Source organism: Cavia porcellus, unplaced genomic scaffold (genome assembly GCF_034190915.1).
Source record: "Cavia porcellus strain 051 isolate PalLab524CR breed Dunkin Hartley unplaced genomic scaffold, mCavPor4.1 scaffold_24, whole genome shotgun sequence".
Classification (NCBI taxonomy): domain Eukaryota; kingdom Metazoa; phylum Chordata; class Mammalia; order Rodentia; family Caviidae; genus Cavia; species Cavia porcellus.
Genome location: NW_026947507.1, coordinates 29,724,578 through 29,751,192, shown reverse-complemented (window position 1 = coordinate 29,751,192; position 26,615 = coordinate 29,724,578). Strand labels below are relative to the sequence as shown.

The 26,615-nt window shown below is 40.0% G+C and overlaps 1 protein-coding gene across 1 annotated transcript in view; it reads left to right on the top strand.

Annotated features, from left to right (window-relative positions):
* Positions 1-24,396, top strand: part of Cpe (carboxypeptidase E) — a 106,129-nt gene extending 81,733 nt beyond the window's left edge. Inside the window, exons 2-9 of the mRNA XM_003479326.5 lie at positions 3,286-3,482; positions 5,336-5,503; positions 10,710-10,827; positions 11,963-12,145; positions 14,445-14,584; positions 19,391-19,490; positions 21,993-22,111; positions 23,599-24,396. Coding sequence (XP_003479374.1) covers positions 3,286-3,482; positions 5,336-5,503; positions 10,710-10,827; positions 11,963-12,145; positions 14,445-14,584; positions 19,391-19,490; positions 21,993-22,111; positions 23,599-23,697 — 1,124 coding nt within the window. The 3' untranslated portion in view covers positions 23,698-24,396. The remainder of the gene's footprint in view (positions 1-3,285; positions 3,483-5,335; positions 5,504-10,709; positions 10,828-11,962; positions 12,146-14,444; positions 14,585-19,390; positions 19,491-21,992; positions 22,112-23,598) is intronic.
* The last annotated feature ends 2,219 nt before the right edge of the window (positions 24,397-26,615 follow it).

The following is a 26,615-nucleotide window of genomic DNA, read 5'->3' as shown; positions in this document are numbered from 1 at the left end:
TTTATGCAGTTATTTCTGACGTCACTGGAATTATGGATCTTCTACAATGCAGAAATGCCTTTCGCGCTGTTGAGAGTGCACATTCAGCATCCAGGCAGGTACATTGTTCAGAGCCACCAACAACCAAGAGACAGACACTGGTCCCACAGAAGTGAGGCTGGCTTGCAAGGCGACTCTGAGGCCTCCCTGGAGGCTGGGCTGCGCGCTGCAGGAAGTCAGGGGATGCAGCGGGGACGCGGTGCTTCCGACTGTGAGCAGCTGGCCCTGAGCACCTGTGTGAGCCCTCAAAGGAAAATGAATTTGACAGCGAGTGTGGGAAGCGAGACGAACGTATAGCCGACACCCCGAAGGGTGCGAGACGAGTGCTCCCTGCTGCCTTCCCCTTCCCGTTGCTGGGAGAAACAGCTGCGCCCCAGCGCCAGCCGGATCCGCAGAGCCTGACGCACCTGGCAGCTGCGGGATTTGCTCTTCCCTGCAAACAGCGTAAACAGGAAGGCACAGGACGTCATCCAGGCACCGGCCCGGGCGCGCCTCCTTTCTAGCTGCAGAAAAGACGATTAAGTGATGATGAAAGGCTGTCGTTTTTAAAAAAAATCATAATAAAATGAAGGTAAATGGACCCAGAGAGATAGTCGTTCAAAGTCCAAAGGCTTCAGGCTTTATCTCTGTTTCCGGATTAAGGATTCTGAAGGTAAAAGTCCTTTCAGACTCCACTGTTCAGACGGTTTAGCAAAAATAGCCGAGAGAGCTGCTTGCCTGGGGAGCTTTAGCGGTGACCACGGAGATTAATCTTTTTCCCGGGAGGTCAGCTGATGGCAGTGCTGCTGCCTTCCTCCCGAGAATTCCCTTTCCTGCCTGGGGATCCCGACAGCAGGACAGCCGGGCGGCCTCTAGGCAGTCCCACCTGGATGTGGGCTCCTTGTTGCGGCCCAGGTCCTCCTCAGCCGGTCACTCCTTTCCTTTGCTATTGCAGAAAGGTCTTCAGGCAACCTGGGTTTCAGGAGGACATGAAGGTGGGATTTAAAAGCAAGACCAAGCTGGGCACGGCGGGGCACACATGGAATCCCCGCACTTTCGAGGCTGAAGTAGGATTGCAAGTTTGAGTGCATTCCAGGCAACTTAGTGAAACCCTGTCTGAAAATAAAAAAATAAAAAGAGCCACAGATGTAGCTCAGTTGTGGAGCAACCCTGGGTTTGGTTCCAGCTGGGATGGGTAGGGGGCAGACCGTTCATTTCTCATTTACTCATGAATTCACTGAATCAAGATTTTTGTGTCTGCTTCTGCAGGCAGATCTTTTGGCTAACAGTGTGCTTGTCTGCTGTTATGGTTTGTGGCTCAAGCTTGCTTTTTCCATCAGGTCAAAACTTAGCATCGCGCTGGGACAAGAACTAGAATTTGTGATCAGCTCGCACAGTTTTGGGAAGCAGGCTGCGAACCGCTCTAGTTGCTTTGTTCTGTCTGCTTCTGTCTCAATGGGATGCTGCAGTTCCCTGTCTCAGTCAAACATCCTCAATAAGGAAAGGGGTGAAGTACCTGCATTTAACGGAAAGAGAAAGGAAGAAAGGAATTATTACTTTGAAAACCAGGAGCAAAGAGAACATTTTTTGTACCTTCTCATTCTCCTACCTTCTGGGCAAGCCCCCAGGAGTGGGTTTATTGGAGACTTTCCCCTAAAGTAAACAAAAACAAAACCGAGATGCTATAAATAGTGCTGATCCTGCCCCCACCTGACCCTTCGATGATTAAGATAAGCAGGAGGAGAGGTCGAGCAAGGGCATGGTTTCCTGTGATGAGCAGTCACTTAAACCGCACAGTCAGGAATCTCATGTGAGGAATATTTAAGAGAAAAAGAATTCCAGCTTCTCCTCTAATACCGAGAGGAGCAGCCCTGTGATTTCAGTATGGGGGAATTGGACCCTTGGAATGGATGAAGCGGAAGGGAGTGGAAAACAGGATTAACAATGAATTTGTTGGTGGGCTCTGCAATCTTGTGACTCTTCCCAGGATGCAGCGGGGCAGGCGTGATTTGTGTCTGAGTTCCAAGCCCAGCAGTACAATTTAACCTCTCTGGGCTGCATTGGTATCACCATGATAATAAAAATATCTGTCTTCCTCACTTGAGTGGGTCCTTATAAAAATAAAATTACAAGTATATATGGCAAAGCACTTCATAACAAGATAATGTAATCTAATTGTTATTCTAGAAATCATTACAGGAAACACACAGCGCGTGTTACGAATGTTCCAGACATTCACATTCATGATTTCACTTAGTTCTTAACATCACAGCCTTCCTTATGAGGCAGAATCTATTGTTAGCTCTCTTTTAGATGGGGCGAAAGAGCCACAGAGAGCTGAAATGATGTGCTGAAGCCAGCCAGTAAAAAGTGGTGCCAGGGTTTGAACCCAGGCAGCCTGCCTCCTGTTACTCCTCAGGGTTCAGGAAATTAAAATGTATAAAATTTTAACTAACTCAGGAGACCAACATCTGAATCCTGGCTTTATGGGCAGTGTAACTGCGGTCAGGCCTCTTAAACAGTGTGAGCTGCAGTTTTTCATGGATAATAATGCTTACTTTTAGATGTTTGGTGAGAATTAAATAAAAACACATGCAGTATTTATGCAGTAGGAGGCACTTTGTGAGACAGGGATATCAATTATGGGGTGGGGTGGTGTAGTAACCTATGGGACTAACATAATAAAATATCACACACAAGGTGGGTTAAAGTACAGAAATTTATTTTCTCATAGTTCTGGAGGCCAGGAAGTCCAAAATCAAGGTTCTGGCAGAGTTGGCTTCAGGTGAAGCCTCTCTTTCTGGCTGGCAGAGTCTCGTCTTCAGGGCTGTCCTAGGTGTCCCTGCCTGACCTTTCTTCAGATCCAGTGGGAAAGAGATCCTATTGTCTTACCTTACAAGGGCAGCAATCCTCATGGACTAGGGCTCCACCTGTATGACCTCTTTTTGAGCCTTAATCACCTCCTTCATGGCCCTATTTCTGAATACAGTCATACTGGATGTTAGGTCTTTACCACATGAATTTTGTGGGAACACAGTTTAGTGGATAACAGAGAGAGAGAGGAACAGAAGGAGGGAAGGAGTGTTTGAGCATTCTCCAAGGGACATGTAAGGTAGATTTCTTAGGAAATCATCAGTTCTAGAGGGAAAAGAAATTGTTGACTATTTGTAATAAATTAGTAGAGACACACTAAAAGGGCACTGCATGGCATTAGCCTTCTCTTTGGGGTTATAGAAAATGTCTCTATAACATGTATTTTTGTTTTAGGTGAGCCTGAATTTAAATATGTTGGGAATATGCATGGTAATGAGGCAGTCGGACGAGAGCTGCTCATTTTCTTGGCCCAGTATCTATGCAACGAGTACCAGAAGGGGAACGAGACGATCGTGAACCTGATCCACAGTACTCGAATTCACATCATGCCTTCCCTGAACCCTGACGGCTTTGAGAAGGCGGCATCTCAGGTGAGTGGGAGGCAGTAGGGTGAGTGGAAAGGCACTGGGTGTGCCTACTCCACTGTTTTCTTTTAGCATGTTTATACATATGCGCTTCTTCATACATAATGTCTCCACAGAAAGCTTGCAGATGGTGCAGTGGAGAGTACAGGGGACCCATTGTGCAACTTGCTGTTAAGAAAAAAGATTAGTATGTGTTGTGTACGTGTACCAACTACCCATGAGGAATGTAATCGTTATGTATTGCAAACATATGGTGTTAAAAAATAAGAATCAGAAGTAAAGTAAAAAAAGATGTCTGGATTTCACATAATGCCTACTGAAAAGGAAAAAGGTATAAAGGATGAGGTAGTTTCTTCAGCAGAGATTAGGAATGGGAACATTTGCTAAGAAGTTAGCATTTTAATAATGTTTTGTTTGTATTGTTAAAAAATAACATTTGCTCACATTTGTGATCAGGTAAATTGCCTTCTAAAAATGCAGTTTTTAGAATGCTGCCAATGTCCTCAAGAGAAATACCATGGATGAGTCGGTGTTAGAGCGCCCTCTACTGAAATCAAGCAAGAATTACTTTTGGCCAGATCAATAATTTGCTGGTTTAATACTTGGTTTTAGAAGTGAAGAAGAAAATTAAAAAATAAAAGGCAAAAAGGTGACCCTTTATCTAACCTAAAATACTTTTATACATTTTGATTGCTATGATGAAAATCAATGGCTTTTAAGAGATGATAATAGGGCACTTGTTTCCATTTTTATTAGATAAGGATGGAGTATTATATTTGCTGTTGTCTACAGTTTGTGATAATTTTCTTATTTTATAGGAACAGATTAAAGTAAATATTATGCTTGTCTAAAGTTAAGACGAGCCAATGACCATATAAGCCCAGACAGTGAATTTTTGTAAATAAGTATAACATTGAAAAAATTTCTAAAATTATGAGAGAATAACCTAGTAACCTATAAAAGTAAAATGATTAACATTTTACAGTTTCATTCATAACTGTAAGTGGGTAGAGATTATCTTACTATTTTCTGTCTTATAGATATTTTATTCCTCATAGTCTAAGATATACATGTATAACTTTAAAAATATAGTAGTTTTGTCTGTATAATAAATTTGATGTAATTCAATACTAAACAAGAAATTAATTTTATAAAATAAAACTAAATGTCTTGAAAATATATGAATTTTTTAGATTGTAACATTAGTGATGAGTTTAAACTCGATAGAAGACCCTCCAACTTTTTAAAGCCTTGGAACTTCTGGAGCTTGTATTTTTAAAAAAAAAATTTATAAAATTTAAATTTATTTAAAATATAACTATGTATGGAATTATACATTTTTACTAGGAACAATGTGATATTTCAATGCAAGCATACATTGTGTAATATCTAATTAGAATAAAAATATCTGTCTCTTCAAATCTTATTTCTATATGGTGAAAATATTCAAAATCCTTTCTTCAAGATTTTGAAATAAATTCAGTTTTTGGATAAAGACTGTAAGAGGGGCATATGTTATTAACATAAAATATTTAAGCCTTTAATCTTATTTTGAAAATTTAAAAAATAGGAGGAAGTGCACATTTCAGTTTAGTGAAATTATAGAGTGATGTGTACTTGTTTGATAAATATCTCTTAAATATTATTATTGATATTTAAAATATTATTCATTGGAAATGCCCAAATATTTATAATACATTAAACCTTACACTTCCTTACGTATATCAGTGAAGTGAAAATGCCACTAAGAGAGAATATTCTTGAAATAATCAGTTATGTTTAAAAGCAGTAATGGAGACCTTACGTACACAGTGAAGTAATAATAAATGGGTGATAATTTTTCTCTGGTTGTTTTTTAGCCTGGGGGGCTCAAGGACTGGTTCGTGGGTCGAAGCAATGCCCAGGGCATAGATCTGAACCGGAACTTCCCAGACCTGGATAGAATAGTTTATGTTAACGAGAAAGAAGGTGGTCCAAATAATCATCTGTTGAAAAATCTGAAGAAAATTGTGGATCAAAACACGAAGGTAGGAGCATGCGTGGTGTGCTTGGGGGTCTGTCCCCTGGCGGAAGGGAGTATGTTTGAGGGTTGGTATCACAGTGAAGGACATGAACGTCACGTCTGCACCTATGGGGCAGTTCCACGACTGAAGACCGGGGCTGGAAGTTAGCCCTGCACCCCAGGATTGGGCGAGGGGGTGAGGGCAGGAGCTGGGCACGTGGCAGGAGGGGGGAGCTGGACTCTGGCCTTAGGAAGTCACTGCAGCCTTCTCAGAGGGGTCACCAGCCCCTCTGGTCAGCAGCTCCTACAGGTCTACCACATCACTGGGCTTCGCCTGCTTTTCAGGTTTCCTCCCTTGCTTTACAAAACTCCACTAATTCCTACCTTTTTTGCCCTTCAAATCACTACTTGATTTCTTTCCCTCTTCATCTGCCACAGCTCCGATTCTGGCCTTCCTCAGGGTCCCCCCTGAGGCCTTTACCACTTCGTCCCTCAGTCCCCACCCTCTCCTGAGCTTCAGTGTGAGAGTGGCCGCAGGGTCTCCTGTCCGCACCTCCAGCCCCTCCAGCACCGCTTTTCTGATGTTCTTGCTCACTGGGTTCCTTTTTCTGGTAACGCCCAGAGCTCAAGCTCGGCTTGTCCAGAAAGAAGTCTGGCTGGTCCGCAGACAGACAGCCCTAAACATTTCACTCTACCGGGTCTCAAAGAGATGTCATTTATTACTTCCTTTTTTCCTAGGAGGGGTGGGCTTCCAGACTGGGTAGGGTGGAGTAGCTGGCTGGGTGGGTGAGTTTGGATTGGGGGTCAGCTCTTGTGCGTTGCCATCTTTGTTGGCACCGACAGCCCCCTCTTATTCGTCCCCTCTTTGCACTCTGATCTGCACCAGCCTGTCCCTTTTGCCTCAGACTGCTGATTCAAAGTCCCACCTGTTGCTTCCTATCTCACTTTCCTCAAAGGAGAGCCTGGAAAGTACAGTCTCTCCCTATATTACAGCCCCGAGATTATTCAGATGTCCCTGGGCTCCAGCCGCCCACGTCCTCTGGTTGGACCACTCCGATTTGTTCCCCAGCGTACCATTTTCTGGTCAGTCTGTGCCTTTGCGTGAGCTGTCTGGAATGGTCTTCCATGTCCCCTGCCCTGAGAGAGTGTCCTGTGTGCCTCGGCACAGATCCTGTTGATTAAGCCTCCTCATGGTCCTCATGTGTACTCCCAGTGGAATGCTTATTGTCACATACATCATATATATAATACCATAGTTATTTGCTTGTATTGTTGTTTGTCTTTTTCCCCCAGATTTCAATTCCTTGCTTGCAGGAGTTAAAACTCTGAGACACCTAGCAGGCTGAGGGCCTGTTATCCAGCCTCACAGATAAATCACAGAATCTGACAAGTGTAGCCCTGGAGAATCACCAGCTGGGTTGGTTCCAGTGTGACTGGGGCACCACTGGAGGGAGGACCCAGGGATGGGGAGCTCGCTGCTGGGCCTGCAGTGCTGTTAGGGCTCCACACTCAGGGTTCATTCTAGAAACCAGGGCTGAGCCTACCTGTGGCTGTCTGCATGGGACAGGAGCTGCCAAGGGCCGAGGCTTCTAGGAAAACCCTATAAATCAAGGGGCCCATGTTCCTGGTTCCTGCAGCCTGCAACCACTTTCCTGGGAGAGGGGGAGCCAGTAGTCAGTGGGCTGGGAACACAGGGCAGGCCTGTGAGGTAAGTCACGAACAGGACAGAAAGGAAGCCCTGTCCTGGAAGCCGAGTCCCAGTGTTAGTCTACAAACTCCCCACTGCTTGTGCTAACCCGCTAATGCTCTGTTAAATCTGAGAAGTGGGGAAATAATGCCCATCGCCTGCCAGAGGAGAGCTGTGCGTAAACTCTGGTTGACAGAATATTTAGTTGGCACCCCTTCCTGCAGGTACCATTATTTCTAGACAGCATCGCCTTCTCCCATCTCACATGAATCTATTATATTTGTGTAATATCTGTAGAACATTTTCATGTTTCTGGCTCAGGCGATACTTCTTATATGATGCTTATGGTACTCTTTTATTTTTTTTTAGTAAGAGCTTTTATTTTAAAATTCTTAGTGCCACAACTTTTCTTAGATAAAGAGAACTGTACCAAAATTATAGTATCTTTTCTGGAACAAAGCAAGATTTGTTTATTTTATGTTCAGTCATTTCCTATGTTTTATACATCTCTTTCATTTTTGTTATTAATGGTGGGACCCAACTTGGTAGGAGACATAGAGGAGGTATTTCATTAATGTCATCATATAATCTTCTTTTTCCCCAATCCCTCCCAGCATAGTATCTGTATCCCTCATAAAGAGTTGTAAATTTCAAGGCTTGCTCAGTCTGGTGCACTGTGAACCCCAGGTCAGGAGTGCAGATTCTGGTGAGGTTCCCAAGACTTCCCCCAGGCCCAGCGTGCTCTCTGCTCTTTGGAGCCTCTAGCAGTAAAGATCTCGCCATTCTCAGACTTCTGCAAAGTCATTTCTCACCTGCCCGGAGCTCACAGCCTAGACACCCTGTGTTAGCATGTGAGCCTTGGCCTGGATTGCTTGACAACATTGTGGATTAAAATGCACCCAATAATTTATTAGAGTTATACTTCTGTTTAATGCCTAAGTTAAGAAGAAAATAAGTAAATATAGCTTCAATGTATTTTAAGAGCCAAAGCCACCTAATTCTAGAGCATCCCATTTGATTTACACTCAGTCTTTAAACAGATATTTGGTGAAATGGGTGACAAATGGTGTTCAAGTGTATCAGGCCCTTGTTGTTCATGGTGCTTCAGAGTGGGTCACTCTGTGGATCATTTATATATGTGCTTATGGTACCTGAGGGGTCTTGGCATTCAGTTAGCCTACCAGGCTCTGTTCAGAGGGAGAGAGAGGGTCCGGGATAGAGCTTGGTGGCACAGCACCTGCCGGGCAAGCAGGAGGTTCTGAGTTTGATTCCCAGTGCACACCCCTACTCCCAAAAAGCAAAGAGAGAGTCACTTTAACTTATCAAACTGTGGAATTTACTTTCTTCTTTTGAACATAATAGTAAAAGCATTTTAGCTTTTACTAAGTGTATGATATAAAAACTAACATTGGGCTAAACCTATTAGTTTTATGCCACTTTTTTTGTTTGGGACTGGGTTTTTCAGCTTGTTTCAAAACATATTTCAAAAAATATTTTAAGTTATGAAATTCTCTTATTAAAGAGATAAAGCAAATAAGAAGAAAAAAAAACCTATTACAGTCTTCAGTGACTTCACATTTTTGTGTGCATCCTCCAAAATAATTTTCCATGCACACATCAGTCTGCAAATGTACAGCAGCATAGTGTGCATCCCATTTTGAATATTTTCAAATGAGTAATAAATACAGAGTCTGCTACCTCCAGGACTAAAACTAACCCTTGACCCCGGAAGTACTCTGCTTACTTCCCTCAAGTGGCCAGGGGTTCTTTTCCTCTTATTTTAATTTCTTTCTTATCTCTTCTACTGTCCAAATACTTACTTTTTTTCCAAGACATGATGAAGTTTTGCCTCCTTCCTGAAATCCTCCAATGATTCTTCAAACTGCAGTGACTTCTGTCCTTTCTGAACTTACTGAGCCAGGGCGCTTGTCAATTTCAGACACTGGCTTTGAGTGAACAGAGAAAGTGATGGGTGTGCAGGGAAGAGGACTGAGAATAAATTCTGCAGTAAATGAAAACATTTGAACAAAGTGTTCTATGGAAAGATGCATGTTAAGCTTGGCATGTGGCATTAATGCCACTTTGGCATCAGGCTTAGAAAAATACATTCATTATAAAAATGTGCATTAATGAATTTTTTGATTTAATTTCCTATATTAATTACTTTTAGGTTGTTTTAACCAAAATTTAAACTAGGGTTCAATTATTAAATTAATTTGAACTCTAGAAACATACTTAAGTGTGTATAAGGATTTAATATATAAAGAAGATCTGTTTCAGATCTATGTGGAAAGAATGCATTATTCACGTAATGGAATTGAAACATCTGTCTTATAAATATCACAGAGGAAAGTGAATTCCGTGTGTTTTCAGTTACTTAAAAATAAAAGGCATGGAACGAGTAAAAGAAAACTTTTGTGAAGTATACATTTTGGAAAGGGAGAGAACTCAGTAAATTCCCTATATATAAACTGGTATGTGATGGACACTTATGTAAGCCAGTGACTGATACACAAAAGCAAAGGAAGGGACCACAGGGAACAAGAATCTGACAGTGTTGTGTTCTTACCATAAATACCTAATTAATGGTCCTTATTTTAGTTTGAAGAATTTGAAAGACACATGGCAAACTTTAAAAATACTTATAATATGGTAATGCTTGAAGGTTAATGCCTTTCCTAAATGGACAATGCACATCAATAAGAAAAAATATACATCTCAATAGAAAAATCAGCTAAAACACACGTAAATGTATCACAAAGTAATAAATAGAAATGATCACGAAACATATAAAACTGCCTTAGTTTTTTACTCAAAGAATACAAATTTAATTAATTATATTATTAATTGAAGTGGCCCACTTCAAAAACATAAATGTTGATAGGAAGTGATTACAGAGGCAGGGTTTATTATGATGTGCTGGGTATATACTGTTATCTTATGGGGAGATATTTTAGAATACAACTTTAAAATTTAAGTGTTTTGGTTAAAAATATAGCTGCCAGATTTATTTATTTATTTATTTTTTCGAGACAGGGTTTCACTATGGAGTTCAGGCTGGCCTGGAATTCACTTTGTAGCCCAGACTGGCCTTGAACTTGCAGTGATCCTCCTGCCTCAGTCTTCTGAGTGCTGGGATTACAGGTGTGTGCTACCACACACAGCTACATTCCAGCTTTAAAAATCCTTTTTTATGTTTTTTTTGTCAACTGGTCAAACAATGTTGATCAAATTTATTGATACCATAATGTTAAGTGAAAGGAATCAGACACACAAGCTTATAGGTTTTCTTACATAGAAACCCAAAGTATAAATAAAGAGCAAAAAGAAAGCTATTAGGAGACAGCAACATTGATCTTTTACCAAAGAGAAGGAAACCAAGAGATGGGAGAGGAGAGGGGAAGAAGACATAAAAAGAGTTGAGATGGGTTATGTACTTGTACCAACTCACCACAATGAACGTAATCACTGTATACTGCAAACATGCTAGTAAAAGTAAAAAGTGAAAAATCATAATCCCTTAAATTTCTAATCTGTGCTACAGCTTGCTCCTGAGACGAAGGCTGTCATTCACTGGATTATGGATATTCCCTTCGTGCTTTCTGCCAACCTGCACGGAGGGGACCTGGTGGCCAACTACCCATACGACGAGACGCGGAGTGGTAGGCATGCTTCCTGCTTCTCTATGTGGTTCAAAGCTCATGATTTCTATAGAAAAGTTTGCCGGATGATTTCTGTGTTATTCTTCTAAGCAGCAGCTATTAAGGGAATTTGCCTGTAGAAATACATTTATTTGAAGACATCTATTTCATTTATTTGGCAGGAAGAAATTGTAACTTTTTTCCAAATTTAGGTGAAAAGAGACATAACATTAATAGAATCCTTAGATCAGCTTGGGTTTTGGGTCAGTCCTGGGCCCTGGGATATGAGGACACTACAGAAGCTATGCAGTGTTGTATCCAAGGTGGTTTAAGAGTGGATGTAGCCTTGGATGAGGGGTCATCAGGATCCACGTGTGTCTCAGGATGCTCTCACATTCGTGCAGTAGGATCACGTGTGTGTGTGTGTGTGTGTGTGTGTGTGTGCGCGTGTGTAAGTGGTGCTTCGGTTTTTTTTTTTACTTTTAGTTATGTGTTTGGCAAAGCCAGGTGTAGCTCATTTTCATTGCTTCAGGAAATTTCCTGCTTTGGATCCATTCTCAGGAACCATGGAAGTTTAAGCTTTCTGTAAACACAGGATGACAATTTTAGAGACAGGAAACTCTGAGATTTCAAAGCAGTCTGGTTAAACAATATTGTAATTAAGTGTAGAGGTTTTGTGGCTTAGCAATAGCTGGGAAACTTATTGGGCAGATGTATTTTATAATACATCAATAAGGATGTGGTATCAGACAGACATTCTTCTATTATACACATAGGAGATACAAAAAGACAAAATGCTGCATAATATACATGGGTGTTGCAAGGTTGCAAGGTTGATAATGGTTCAGTTTTTTAAATAAAATTTTTCACAATGGAAATCTTGCTGTCCTCCCAGGTCTAGTCTTCTATGACCCCATCACCTCTCCTTGTGAAGCTTTCAATTCACAAGTAGAGTGTGTTTTCTGCCCAACTGCTGCTTTTTAATATTAGGAATGGAAGTTATATAACTCTAAGTCTTCAGTGTAATTTTTTAGTATTTAAACTTTCACCCCTGAAAAATAGATCAGCTGAAAAATAGATCAGCTGGAGCTCAATACTAAATCACTCTTCAGCGATCGAGTGTCTGTTTTTTTCATGCTGTGGCTTTGTTTTCTAGGTAGTGCTCATGAATATAGCTCCTGCCCAGACGACGCCATTTTCCAAAGCTTGGCTCGGTCATACTCCTCCTACAATCCGGCCATGTCGGATCCCCATAGGCCACCTTGCCGCAAGAACGATGACGACAGTAGCTTTGTAGATGGAACGACCAATGGCGGGGCTTGGTACAGTGTCCCTGGTGGTGAGTCTCCGTTTGGCATTCTGACATTGGCTTCTGTGTAATAACCATTTAGATTTACAGAGTGACTTATGTTTGGAGGATCTTCACTGTCCCTCAGCCATTCAGAAGAAGACTGAATCTTTAGTTCTAACCTTAGTTTTATGCATGAATAATAGATAATGTAGTTTTTTAAATTAAAAAAATCAGGTTGGTAAATAAAACATACAGGAAACAAACTGAAGATGTTCATTGGGAAAATAGAAATCAAGTATTTATTAATTATCCTTTTTTAAAGTTCAGGCCTTAGGCAAGAAGATCACATCCTTATTATTGATTAGTCATATTTTGCTATAGAAAAATGCATATTTTATCAGGTGTGCTGTGACACAGACTATATAGTTTGTAAGCACTCTGGTAATAAGCACAATTAGGTCAGGAAGGTTTTTACCTGTTACAGAGGAGGCAAAGGATGTGCAGGGCCACAGCTGGGGGGCCCACTTTCCTCAGTCCTTAGGACAGTCTTTTCTTCCTCTTTGTCCTTACGTGGACTCTGTAGAGCTCTTATTGTAACTGTGCTGACCACTAGCCTGTGTGGCACAATGCTTGTCTCAACCAAGAATGAAAAGTGAAATGTAATGATTTGACACACTTTTAAAAATTCTTTGCCTAACAAAGATTTTTTGTGGCAACAAGAAGGACAATTAGGCCAGTGGCAGCACCGGGTAATTGTAGGAATTTGATAGATAAGCTTAATTTTGTTGCCTTTTGCTGTGAGAAAAATATTCTTCCTGTTTTTTTTTTTTCTGGTAGATGTTTATTTTGCTTTAATTTGTAGTTTACATTTAGCCAGATTAGATTTAGTGCATTTTTGTTCCTTATAACTTGAGAAATAAGACCTATGATAGATTTAGGATGTAGAGTAAATCAAATGTATTAGATGGGGAGTAAGTTTATAACTTTGCTCATGTAAAAACTTTAGTAATTCCATTGGAATTAACTTTTGGAACAAGTAGTGTATTACTTACGTAGTATCAAGTAATCTATATTAGTCAGAAACTTATGACAATAATATTAGCAGTAACAATAATATTAGTGATTATTTTCCAATGTGATCAGCCAGTGTCATCTTGGATGGCTTTTTAGCTCTCTAGAGTGAATAAAATCACTATCTTGAGCCAAGTTTTCTGGAAGTAGAGCCTAGATGCTTGTAACTTCTGCAGGGGCCTCTTTAGGAGAGCCCTGTAGGGAGATAAGGAAAGCAGGAAGGAAAAATCTAGAGCTGGGGAAGTCATGTCCTCAGGTGATGTCCAGCCTTGGCCAGAGCTGGTGGGAAAGGGCCTGAAGCATAATTCAGGGCAGGGCAGCATAAAGCAGGGCAGGTCTTCTCTCCTTCAGGAAGGGAAACCAACTTTTGGTGGCTGCCTATCAGTTGGCCACTGCTTTATGCCTCTGGTAAGGAATGGGAGATGAAATCTCTTACCTAGGTGACTTCTGTCAGAAAGTCTCCAGGAAAGAAGGGGCAGATGTGAACCCTTAGCAGCCAACACTGACAAGCAGCTTAGTGATGGGTACCTGGGCTCCATGAAAGTGATGGGTACCAGCAACACCCACTACTCATCTGGATCAGATTCAACTTAAAATTGGTCTGGGTGCAGAAATTCAATCTGTTCAAGCTTGAAGTGCTATTAACATGTCCTAGGAGTAATAGGAACTCAGATTATTGCGTTAGTTTTTTTTTTTTTTTTTTTTTTGTGAGGCTGGAGATCAAACCTAGGGCCTTGTGCATGCAAGGAAAGAGCTCTATCAGTCAGTGAGCCATATTCCTAGCCCCAGAAATTATTGAATTAAAATGTGGTGTGTTATCAGGACCCCTGACCTCTCAGGATTGCCTATGACACTGGTCAGAGTGAAGGAAAGCCAGATCATCTTGCATGACTCTCCCAGCTCTTCCCTGATAGAAAAGTGCCCTCAGAGGGGTGCACTTTTCTTTAATAGGTCTGCAGGGATTGGAACTGTCACCTTGTTGTCCCTTTTGAAGCTCACTGCAGCAATGTGCAGTGTGGATGGCTTCTGCTTTCACACTCTGTAAGAGCAATTCATCAAGCTAAATACTTAAGAACCTGAGAGAGATGGTACTTTTAGGTACTACTCACCCAAGTGTGTTTTCAGATCCCCCGTGGTAGATGTCTTCTCTGTGGTTTCCCAAAGGCCCCATCAAAGGTACCATTGTTGTGTCTCTTACTTAGCTCTGAATGGAATGTAGAAATATTTATATATTGCATGCATGCATATATTGATTTTCCATTTGGTGCTTTGGCAGGAATGCAAGACTTCAATTACCTGAGCAGCAATTGTTTTGAGATCACGGTGGAGCTTAGCTGTGAAAAGTTCCCACCAGAAGAGACTCTGAAGAGCTACTGGGAGAATAACAAAAACTCCCTCATTAACTACCTTGAGCAGGTAAACATGGTGTCTAGCATCAAATGAAAGATTTAAGAGCATTTAAATTGTGCACAGTAGTCCCTGAAGAGGGGTCCTGTGCAAGGAAATCCATCTAAGCCTGAGTGAGGATGCCATTCTTAGAAAACAGGCATCAGCAATGGTTCAGATGGCTTTCATTTGTCATAGCTTTTCTGGTTTATGACTATTCACTGAGAACTGACTACCCTGGGGTGTTTGAAGTGAGGCACAATCTTACTTACATTTGTGTATATGTCTTAGTTACTTTTTTTGTTGCTGAGACAAAATATCTGACCCAAAAGTTAAAGGAGGGAAGGTTTACTTGGCTCACAGTTTGTGGAAGTTTCAGTCCACTAGAGTGGCATGGCAGATAGGCATTGCAGAAGAGAAACAGTTTATAGGGGGCAGAAGTCAGCAAAACAAGAAAGGTCACATAGAGGCCTTGTGCTCCTGACTGTAGATCCTGAAACTCTGCCCTGAGTGCCTCACCGCCTTGCCCTAGACTCAGGGTTACAATGATAGTTGGCACTGACTGGGTACTTAGCCTTTCCCAGGAACTATTCTAACTGCATTGCATGTAATAATTGTATGTTTAATCCTCATAACAATAACCCTATGAGAGAAGTTATGCCACTGTCATCATCTATGAATTAAAGATGAAGAATTGGGACTTACGCAGAGAGGTTCAACCACTTGCCTGAAGCTATGCAGTTATGGTTTAATGCAGGTAGGAGTCACTGTGCTTGAATGCCTCTCAAGCCGATGCTGAATCTTGACCAGAGTCACTTATATAGTCACTCCAGTGCAGTCTCTGTAGAATTTTGTGTGTGTCTTAGAATGTACTAAAACAAAATACCCCAGCCACTGAGACTGACCTACCTGTTGCTAACCTCATTCCCTTCAGTATGTAGACACTGGGCCTGGACTGTGGTGGTGGAAAGACCTCAAGGTGCCACTCTTGTATGCAGTGCTTCTATCAACTCCAAATTCCATTCTGGATATAGTCATTTACCCCTAAAGTCAAGGAGGGTGATGTTGATTTCATGTGCTAGTAGATAGTCCAGGCTCATTTGTTAAACTACTTTGGCATGAACAAATGCTGCTAAATCAAGTTGGCTGTTTACAGACACACATGCATACACAACAAATTTATTTTCCACAAAAAATAGTTAGCTTAGGAATTCTTACCTTATGAAAGGGATTACCATCATCTGCTGCTGCGGAGTCCTGATTAATGAGCACTTCTGCAAGATTTTTTCAGTCGGTGAATTCCTACTGCATGTTAGCAGGAAAATACCTTTCAGGAATAAAAACTAAGACTGATTTGGAATATTGGTGAGAACCCTACAGAACATTTCTTTTTACGGAGAATTGCATTTAAGGAGAGCTGTATTTGTTCCAAGAATAAAGTTAATTGAAAAATGTATTTTTGGGTAGAGGAAGCGATAGGGTTTATTTGAATGTTAAGGAATGCCTCCTTATTATAGTGGTTTAGTCTCTTCACATTTATTGCAGCAAATCCATTGAGCTACTTTCATATTGCAGGTCCTCTTTGAAAGACTGGGAGTAGTAACCTTTTCCCAGGTTTCATGTTAGTGGGTCAGAAGTGTAGCTACCTAGTTACAAATGCTAAAACATGGTAACCACATGAAGCCATGAGCTGACACAGAAAGTTCCCTAACCCCAGAGGTTCAGAAAAAGCTTCTTACAGCTTTATCTATCATAGTTACTGTCAATAAGGTCATCATCCCAATCAGAAATTAAAAAACAGGGTCAGCTGCTGCATAAGTTGTCTCAGTTCTTGAGAAAATTACAATGCAAAACAAAATTTGTCACACTCATGGTGCTGGGTGGGCGTGCATCAGTGCATCTGGCCATAAAAACGGACTGAAAACGAGGATGAAATTCTGCAATCCTGTTTCGAGCCACTTGGCATGAGAATTTTCCCTGCCCACTGATCCACATGGTCACCCTTGACTCGGCATGGGTGTTAGAGGTGTTAGGGCATGTGCTGTGCGGAGGCAGGAAGAGTGGTATTTGTACGGAGAGCCCGTGCAACTTATATCACAGAATATTCCAATTTAGAGAATCAAAAGCTGATGAAAGATTCCTGAAGACTGCCAGAAGTTCTGTGCTGGAATTGTTTTCTCAGCAGCAGTGCTTAGTGATTAGTAATTGAACAGCTGTGCCTACAGTCTAAGCGCCACTAGTTGACAACTCATGGAAAACAGGTGATTAGACGATCTAATTTTGTAATTGGTTGAGAGGAAATCTCTTGCAGAGTTTTAAAGAGATGTTTTCAGGAACTAGAATTGTAAAGCTAATTAGAGTAAGTAGTTTGCTCAGAGGAGTTTCCCACTCAACAGCGTTGAGACAAACTAGTCTCAAATTCTCAAAGAATTTTTCGAAGAATGGGTTCATGGGCAGCTGTGTCAGAATCATCTCTGGGTCTTGTTTTGCCATTGAGTCACACTCACTTCAGAAAATCTGCGATTTTGAAGACTCTAAGGAAACTCGCTGGGTGATACTTAAGAACACAAGAGTTTAAAGACCCACTGATGTAAATAGAGCTGAACAACCATGAAGGATCTGAATCCTTCTTACCCTTGGTTCAAATTGAAATATCCTGAGGCCTGGAGAGAGATTACTACAGGAGGGACAGATTGTAGTCAAACAGCTTCTCCAAGTCATGAGTGAAATTTGAACTGTGATTTTCTTTGCAAAAGCCATAAAGTGACAGTGATTTCCAATCTGAATTCCTGGTTATTTATGACAACTCATAACACTTCTGTTGGAATTTATTACTGCAGTGGAGTTTTCCCACAAATTGACTTCTCAGAAAAAAAGTATAAAGAGAAGAATAAAATTTAAAGAATAACAAAAAGACTTTGGAAAAAAGTTGCCTTAATCAACAATTGCAAATAAACGTTTACTTCTTTGGCTATTAAATTGCATCCTGTGGCTGGTTACAAAGGCAGAGAAGTCATGATTTCTTACAGGGTGTGTTTGTGCATGACACAGATGAACTATGTGTCTTTGAGGTATTGACTTACTTTTCAATGTTCAAGAAACATTTTTTGAAGATTTATAATATTGATAACACCAGGGTTACTGTGACTCAGGATGAATAAAGTACTTACAGTTGAATAACTCCTTCTGCAAGCTAAGATCATTCTGGATTTTGTTGAGTAGTTCTCAACCAAAAATCTCAGTCCCAGTTAAAAAATTTGAAATCTGTATTTTATTTGATTTTCTACCCCAGGCCCTCTCTCTGTATCTTTTTTCCTTCCTCGCTATAATTTCTTTTTCTTTCTGATTAGGAATGAATCCTCTTTTTGTTTAAAAAGCTAACTTGTCAAGTTGTCCTGTAAACAAATTTCATTCTTTCAATGTTGGTTGGTTAGTTCATAAATAAATTTTGGAAAAAATTTAGAGATCTCCTAGTTTCTATGTTTTTTAAAAATGTGTTGACTCTTGCCACACTATACTGGTTGTGATTAAAATTATCATTCTTATTTTTTCTTTCTTTGTGGTACTGGCTGTGGAACCTTGTGCCTTCATACTGAGTTACATCTGCAGGCCGCTGGTGCCCCCTTTGTCATTTTGAGATGAGCTCTTGCTAGGTTGCTAAGTTGTCCAAGCTGGGCTGGAAACTTGTAAGTCTCTGCCTCAGCCTTCTAGAGTGCTGGGATCACAGGCATGAGCCACCACGGCTGGCCGTTATTTCCAACAATGATATTTTAAGTATTTATAGTAAAGTTTAGGTTTTTACCATTTTTAAATTATATTTTAAACTGCTATTTTATAGGATTTTAGAAGTTTTCTTTTAAAATTAAAAAAAGCAATGCAAAAATTATTGCTGATAACCAGGGGCATCTCTTTGATAAAACATTATCTCACTGCTAAGTTTATTCTCTGATGATAAAGGGATACTTGATAGTCTAGTTTCTATAAGGAGACAGTCAAGTACCATCAATATCAAAACATTTTCACCTTCTAGGGCGAGGTTGGGTTAGGAGCAAAGTGAGTATTTGGGAGACTGGGGCATATTGTATTAAGTAACTGAGTTTAATGAATTCTATTTGATATTGAAGAAGGTGTAATTAAAAGACTTGGGGTTACTCCTTGTTACTTCAAACATATATGGATGAATTATCCATATATATTAGATAAATTATCTTTTAAGAGTAAAGAGTAAAGAAAAAGCTGCTTTTGTAGTTTGTCCTGCAGTAGTCAAAGCAGGGGATTATTCCCTACAGCAACCCTTCCACCTGCCTTCTAATTCAGCAAGCGATTTTCACACTTGAAGTTCACTAATCTTTTATGCCACTTCTGTTCAGTCAAAATATTTCATTAATGGGTTTAGTACAAAAGTAGGCACAGTATATACCTTTTCATACAGAATGAGCTAATATTATTAAGCTTTAATATTCCAGTTTATTATGGCTATGAAATGTATGTCTTTCATGAAAGCTATATATCTACATAGATGCCTGAATTTACAAGCAAGAGATAGGACTGAAATGCGTGGAAAGTAAAACTTTATAAATATGTCAGTCTTTTTTGTGATTTAGTGTGCTTCAAAGTCTTCCTTTGACCTAGAACAAGGTATTAATTTTCAGATTACTTCTCATTTTTCTGAGAAAAAACTAAGAGTACACACACACACACAAATGCTAGCCACGTGAGTGTGTTTTGATTGTGCAACAGTGGGCACCTGTTGTTTTGCTGTTAGAAAACAAAGAGCTGCTTGATATGAAATATATACTTAGTTTCTAACACGAAGACTTGGTTGTTCTTGGGCAGATACACCGAGGAGTCAAAGGATTCGTCCGAGACCTGCAAGGTAACCCAATTGCCAACGCGACCATCTCCGTGGAAGGAATAGACCATGATGTGACGTCCGGTGGGTCTTTTTTGCTGCTGTCTGGGGGCTGTAGCATGGTGTCCATAGCATATTTAATAGTAATCATAGTTATAATTCTTATGCTACCCTAAGCTAAGCAATCGAGCGCTTCCCTTCTTCCTAGATCTGCCCTGCCTGCGATCTAGGTAAGAGGCTCTTGCAGAAGAGCAGCTTGAGGTCGCTGTCTGTTGCAGCCGGGGTGCAGCAGGGGGCGCCCTTTCCCCAGCTGCTTGCAGGGCAGCTCGGGGATGCGCTCCCTGCGCTCCGGGTTTGGGCAAAGGAAGAGTGAAGCCGCGCAGGACAGCGACTTGGGTCTTTATGGAGCAGCGCGGAGGAGCCGTGAATTGCAGGACAGTAGGAGGGAGCGGAAAAAGTAGGAAAGAAAGTAACTCCCTGCACATTGTGTGCTTCGGAATTCTGACACATTTCTTCCTATAATCCTGAAAAGAAACCCACAGTGACTCAAGGTGAGACAGGCGTTGCAGGGCTGAGGTGTGACATCGTCGTGCCCTTCTGTCCCGGTTTAAAGTCTCATTTGTATTTCCTCAGTTTGAGGAATGTGAGGTTTTTTCCTGTAAACTGCTGATTCCTGTTAAACCTCTATCCAGCTCATTTTAGTTAAACTGTCACTGGCATCTTTACGACAACAGTAGTAACAGTTTTTCTAGCCGTAAACTTACAATACTTTTGGCTTTGTGAGGAATTAACCTTTAGCTTATATTCCAAAGCAGTCTATATCCTTATCTTTCCTAACCTCTATTTTTCTAGTTTGGACTTATTGTTTGTTTTTGCCTTTAACATTTTTCCTCAGAAACTTCACTTATGCATGCATTTAACACAATTCATGAATATCCCACGAAGTGCCAGCATGTCCTCCTAAGCCACACTCCAGAATCTGTGTCGACATAGTGCTCCCCTTAACCCTTGGGGACACCGGAGCTCAGGTGTCGGTGCCCCTGGCCTCAGGAAACCTGTTTTCTGTTCCCTGTTAGTCCTGCTGTGCTGTCTAAATCCTGTTTTCTCTGCCTCCATACTGTGAGAAGCAGGGAGAAACCTAACCCAGGGACTAAGTGGGTAGCAAGAAATGCTTTCTGAAAAGTGGATGCTGAGACACTCCCGCTTATTGAGGGAAGGATATTAGGAAGGAACTAGCAACAGGAGAGAAGTCCAAGGGAGGAAGCAAATGAATTGTGCTGTCCTGGAAATCTAGAAGAGTTTCAGGAGGAAGAATGATGAAAAGTGTCGAAATGACCCTCGTGAACGAATCACTGGATTAGCAATCTGGAATCCCACCAAAATCCATTTCAGTGGAGTGAGGAGTGATGGCCACTTGGAGTAGGCCCAGAGACAATAGGAAGAGAGCCATTGGTGATGGAATATTGACAGATCTTTCCAAAAATATTGCTGTCAAGCACAGATCAGTGTGACGCTAGCAGAAATGAGATGCGTGGGCTAGAGGTAGACTGGAAAATGTGGGCACTGGGGTTTTGTTTTGTTTTTCTGATTGTATCTTTTTTCTCAGTGAAATAAGATGCAAAATACTGATGGAGGAGATAATGAGGATGTATTAGAGATGTTCGTAAAAAGGAGAAAGCACAGATTGTCTCCTGGAACCTTTAAAGTGTGACGTCTCCTAACCGGCTTAGCTGGAGGATTGGATATGCAGGCCCTCCGGTCTCATCCCAGAGCAGGGGAATCAGATTTTGCATTTTACCAAGTTTCTTAGTTATTGCTATGTACCTAAGCTTGAAAAGCCTTGATTTAGGAAAACCGGAGATTGAATGGAACAGAAAGGTATAGAAGAAAGGTATCATGACCTGTGTAAGGCTAGTGTTTAGGAATTAGAGACCAACCATCCCGGGTGTGTATTTTTTCAAGCTCCTTGTAGCCACATGGAAATAGGCATAGAAAGTTGGAAACTATCCAAGGTTGGTGGCTTCTCTGGATGTGTCTGAACAAGGGAGCAAAGCAAATGAGTAGAGATACATACATGAGCCTGGTTAGTGGTGGGCTGTGGGATCCCCTCTAAGTTAGGAAGGAAGCTAGGAAAATGAGAGAGATGAAACTACAGCTCTTAAGAATTCTCTGAGAATTGTTGAAATGCACTTGCTAGAAGGCACTCCTGGCTGCATCTTTGGGACTCTAAATTGAGATCAGGCTACCTCAAACATTGATGTAGATTCTTAGACCATCATGTTGTCTTTTAGAAAGAATCACGGCATGGAGTCAGGTGTTCTCATCCCTTTGTTTAGGGACTTTATGTGTCTTTTTACCTGTGTTACTGCTGACATGAGTGGAAGATCCATGTATAAGAAGTCTTATTGGACAATTCAACATCAGTATCTGTAAAATAGCTCTCAGAATTTCACCAAGTTTCCTATGTATGTATTTTGAAAGTAAGGGCTCCTAGAAGGTGAACTGAGCCATGGTGGGTATTCTGCAGATCACATAGTTAAGTGTTTTGCATCTGCCAGTGTAGCTTGATGCTCTGTTTTCCTCCAGCAAAGGACGGTGACTATTGGAGGCTCCTTGTACCTGGAAACTATAAACTCACAGCCTCAGCTCCAGGCTATCTGGCAATAACAAAAAAAGTGGCAGTGCCCTATAGTCCTGCTGTTGGGGTAAGTAATCATAATAACTAAGACTATAATAATAATTAAGCTAATAATTATTCATCACTACCATTATCTAGTATATTGAAGTGACATATTAAATCTTCATAGTAACCCCCTGAATAGTTTTTGTCATTATTACCACTCAACAGATGGGTAAACTGAGGCCTAACAAAGTTAAACAATTTGCCCAAGGTCTCATCAGTGACTTAATAACATGCAACCTTTCCTCAATTTTTGAAGGAATTCACATAAAACTTAAAGATAGTAAGTTTTTATTTGCTTACTTTGGCTTCAGTATAAATAGAATTCTGGTGCTATTGTCTTTTCATCTCTAGCACCTGGCATAGTACCTTATACACTAAATATTTTTTTAAAAAATCAGTGATGCCTCAGGATAATTTTGAGCATTAGCCAAACATTTATTTCAAGCATATGATGAGCTGAATACTAACAAAATCTATATCTTATTTAAGTGGATGCAATTAATTTTATTGAGAAGGTAGAGGCAATGATAACACATTTTACTTAGGGCAGAATTTTGCTTTGTATTACATTATTGGGATTATACACAGGGTAGCCTGCAGGATTTACAATCAAGAGACTTAGTTGAGAAATTTTTTACTTATTTATTTTTTATGTACCAGAAGTTTGGAGTACAAGTGTTTGGTTTTACAAATGAAAATTTCTGAAGTTTTAAATCAGATATTTTGATTTTGACCGCATGTGATGTATATGGACTGTATATGCATGAAAATCAGGAAGTACATTTGGTCAAATGAAAGCTAGAAAAAAGTATCTCGAGGAACAGGATGGAAAAGGTTCAGTTGTCTGGCTCGTGAGTCTGTCTCCCATCCTGTAGTCCAGTGAGGTAGTGAGTGTAACCGCAGTTCAGGTAACAGGGCTTCTGGTGGCCCTATGGAGGGACTCTTAGCTTCATCTCAGTGGGGCCTTGGGAAGGACTGGGGTTGGGGGCTGCACATCTGGTCTCACCTTACGCAGTGTGTGTAGCCTTGACCCTCCTAATGAAAAGGGGAGTGGGGTGTACTTCTGCCACTTTCTTTAACAAACTTACAATTTTGGAAAGTGGAGCCTGTGGACTGGGATACCAGAAAAACAAACTCTGTTTTGTATTCTTTAATTTTATAGCATAAATTCAAGCCTGAAGCAGGAGCTCATGCAATAGTCCAAGGGAGAACAACATTATAGGTTACATTTTTTAGTAAGGCAGTAGGCAGGGGCAGGGAGTTTTATTGTGCTGTATCTGTCTTTATAGCTGTTAGATGGAAGCACAGTTTAGACATAATGGCTTTTAATTTTTCAGCATGAATGTATATTTTGTTTATCATGAGAAATGTTTTTCCAGATCTACTTTAATTCAAATGGTCAGATTGATTTTATTCTTTAAGCTCTACAACTGCTTTCATTTTGAAGATTGGTATTTTTAAAAATACACAGTTTGGTAATAGTACTCTTGGTTGTTTCTTCCCCATCAGGTCAATTTTGAACTGGAGTCTTTTTCTGAAAGGAAAGAAGAAGAGAAGGAAGAGTTGATGGAATGGTGGAAGATGATGTCTGAAACTTTAAATTTTTAAACAGCTCCCAATTAGCTGCTTTTAATCTATCTATATGATGTAGTACGATGTAATAATGCCACTTTATTTTAGGTTTTGTGCAGTTACTATATAACGTTGATTTATTTTTAATCATTTAAATATTACTCAATATTACTTAAAATACATAGATTCTTAGGTAAAAAATAAGAACTCGACCCATTTCATTCTCGTACATAGCATTCATTTCCCTACACATATTAGACAGAGGAAAGGATCTAAGTAAGTGATCTTGCCTACTTAGGCTCAAATCCAGTATTCCAGGTGTTATTTGCAATATAAAACCTTTTGGGTAATTCTAGCTTTTAAAAATTAGTGAAGTTCTTTTAATGTCATTGGTGATAGTGTCACAATGAATGCCATTGAAAAAAGCCAGCATACCTTGGCATTGTGAGCTGTCTGTTGCAAGAGTTAAGTTCTTCAGCATAAATTGTCACTTGTCCCTTGTGTTGATTATCTATGTAAGCATGATCCTGATAATGCATTTCTGATGGGAAGAAAATGTACGTGTCTGCCAAGAGATTGTATGAACGGAATGGAAATTGACTTTCTTATAATTATGGGGTCAATGATGTTATATTAATCAGTCTGTTAACACTACTTCAGAATTTGGGGTTTTCTCATGGCTATAGGTTGGCCCAGGATTGCATTCTGAATAAATAAAGATTAAAGAAAACCTCACTGCATAGTGTGCATTTTAATGCTCTATGACGTTTGGGCTCATGTTGAAAAAGTATTTCCTTAATAGGGGTGTTCATTTGTCTGTCGTCTGTGTTTTAATATTTATGGACTGCTGTGTGCCGTCAGTGTACAAACCATGTATATTATGCGATGGATGAAAGATTCTAAGTTCATGAACCTTATGGGTCAGTTGTGGATACAGAATTTAAATAAATATACACACAAGTTAATATGTAATTATGCACTGTGATGAGTAGAATGAAAGAATAAAGCATGGAAAGAACAACAAGCAACTGCAGTTAGATTGGATGAGGGGAGTCAAGGATGGTGTCTTAACCCATAGATCTCAGAAGGAAGCCCCATCTCCCCTACCCCTAGGAAGTTACCTGTGATGCCATCTTCCCGCCCCTGGAAATTTACATATGGTGCCAAACCTAGGACCAATGGGCTACCTGTGTATCCCTAATGCCCACCTTAGGTTCCACCCCAAACCGAGGCTATTTACAGGCCCCACGCCATGTGTCCGCCAGAGAGATTGCGGGACGCCAGCGGTGGGGGTGCCGGTCATCTCTCTCCGTGTTCTCAGAATAAAGGCCGCTTTTTATTTTATATTTCTCATCTTTTGTTTATATTTTTCATCTTTTGGAAATAACCCTAGCATTTGGTGCCGTGACTCGGATTCGAACCGAGGTTGCGACTCTTAATTGTACAATGGCATAAATACAACAGCAGTGTATTTCTTTTTTTAAAATTTTATTCGAAGAAAGACTAGACAAAACAAACAGAAAATGGGTAGAAATAATACATATGTTCAAAGAAAAACAATAAGAAATCAGTTGTATGATGTATAAATACTGTCCTCTTACAAATAGTTGTTCAAGATACAAAAGTGGAACACATAAAGTGAGAATGCAAACAGCGAGACTGCAGTTTGGTTCAACTGTCCAACAAAAACTTAGAAATATGGTCATCAATCCTATATACTTAAACATACATACAGTTATCCATGTCTTCATTTATGTTGAGATTAAACAAACTAAAGCAGGCTCAAATCATTCTGAACAAAGAATAATAGTATTGCTGGATTTCACATCATGGCACTCTGGGCTCAGCACTGGGTACTGTAGTGTCTTTTTAAAAAAAATTTTATTTAAAGACAAAACAAGACAGAAAACAGGTAGAAATAATACATTCTTTCAAAGAAAAAAATAAACAAATCACTAGTTGATGATTACAGATTGTCTTTTTACAAATAGTTATTCAAGATACTAAAGTGGAGCATATAAAGTGGGGATTCAAACAGAGAGACTGCAACCAGTTCTGTTCAACTATCCAACAAAAACTTAGAAATATGGTTGTCAATCCTATACACTTAAACATACATGCAGTTATCCATATCTTCAATTATGTTGAGATTGAATAAACCCAAGCAGACTAATATCACTCTGAACAAAGAATAATACTATTGCTGGGTTTCACATTATGACACTCCAGGATCAGCACTGGGTATTTTAGTGTCTCTTTTTCTTCAAAGTATTTGTTCATTTCATCATGTGTCATAAGATCAGTTCTCATAAACTGTTTATAAATTCTACACATGCATGAGTCTTCACATGTATTTCTATCTTTTCTATATTGGAGAAACAAACCAAAGCAAGACAAAACAAAACATATTCTTATAAACACATGAAACGAAAAAGACATAAGACCATTGTACAAGGAGTTCTACCATAGTTCCTGTGTTATCTTCAATGGAATTGGCTATATCATCAGACATAGTATAATTCAATATATCAGTATATAGGAGTATTAATAAAAACAACTTTGCAGATAGTATAAAACTTCAAAAACAAGAAGTAATCAAACCAGAATGTGTATCGTAGTCTTGTCATCTTCAGTGTATAATCTCAGACTTGATACTATCAACCATATCAGTTTTGAATAAAATCTGTCAATACCAAACAGCAATCAAACAAATCAGATTTAACTAAGATCAGTCACAATAAAACAGTGTAAGTCTTACAGGGCCCAGATTAAGATAATAGGAAATTAATGATAATTACTGTGCTATATCCTGATGTTTTGGGGATAGCTGTCTGTGCCCTCAAATCTAATGCAGGTAGACAAACTGGGACAGAATAAAATCTATCTAAGCAGAGTGGTGTGAGTAATGTGGATTTTAAATCCTGATACACTATTAACACTATCTTCTGCCATCT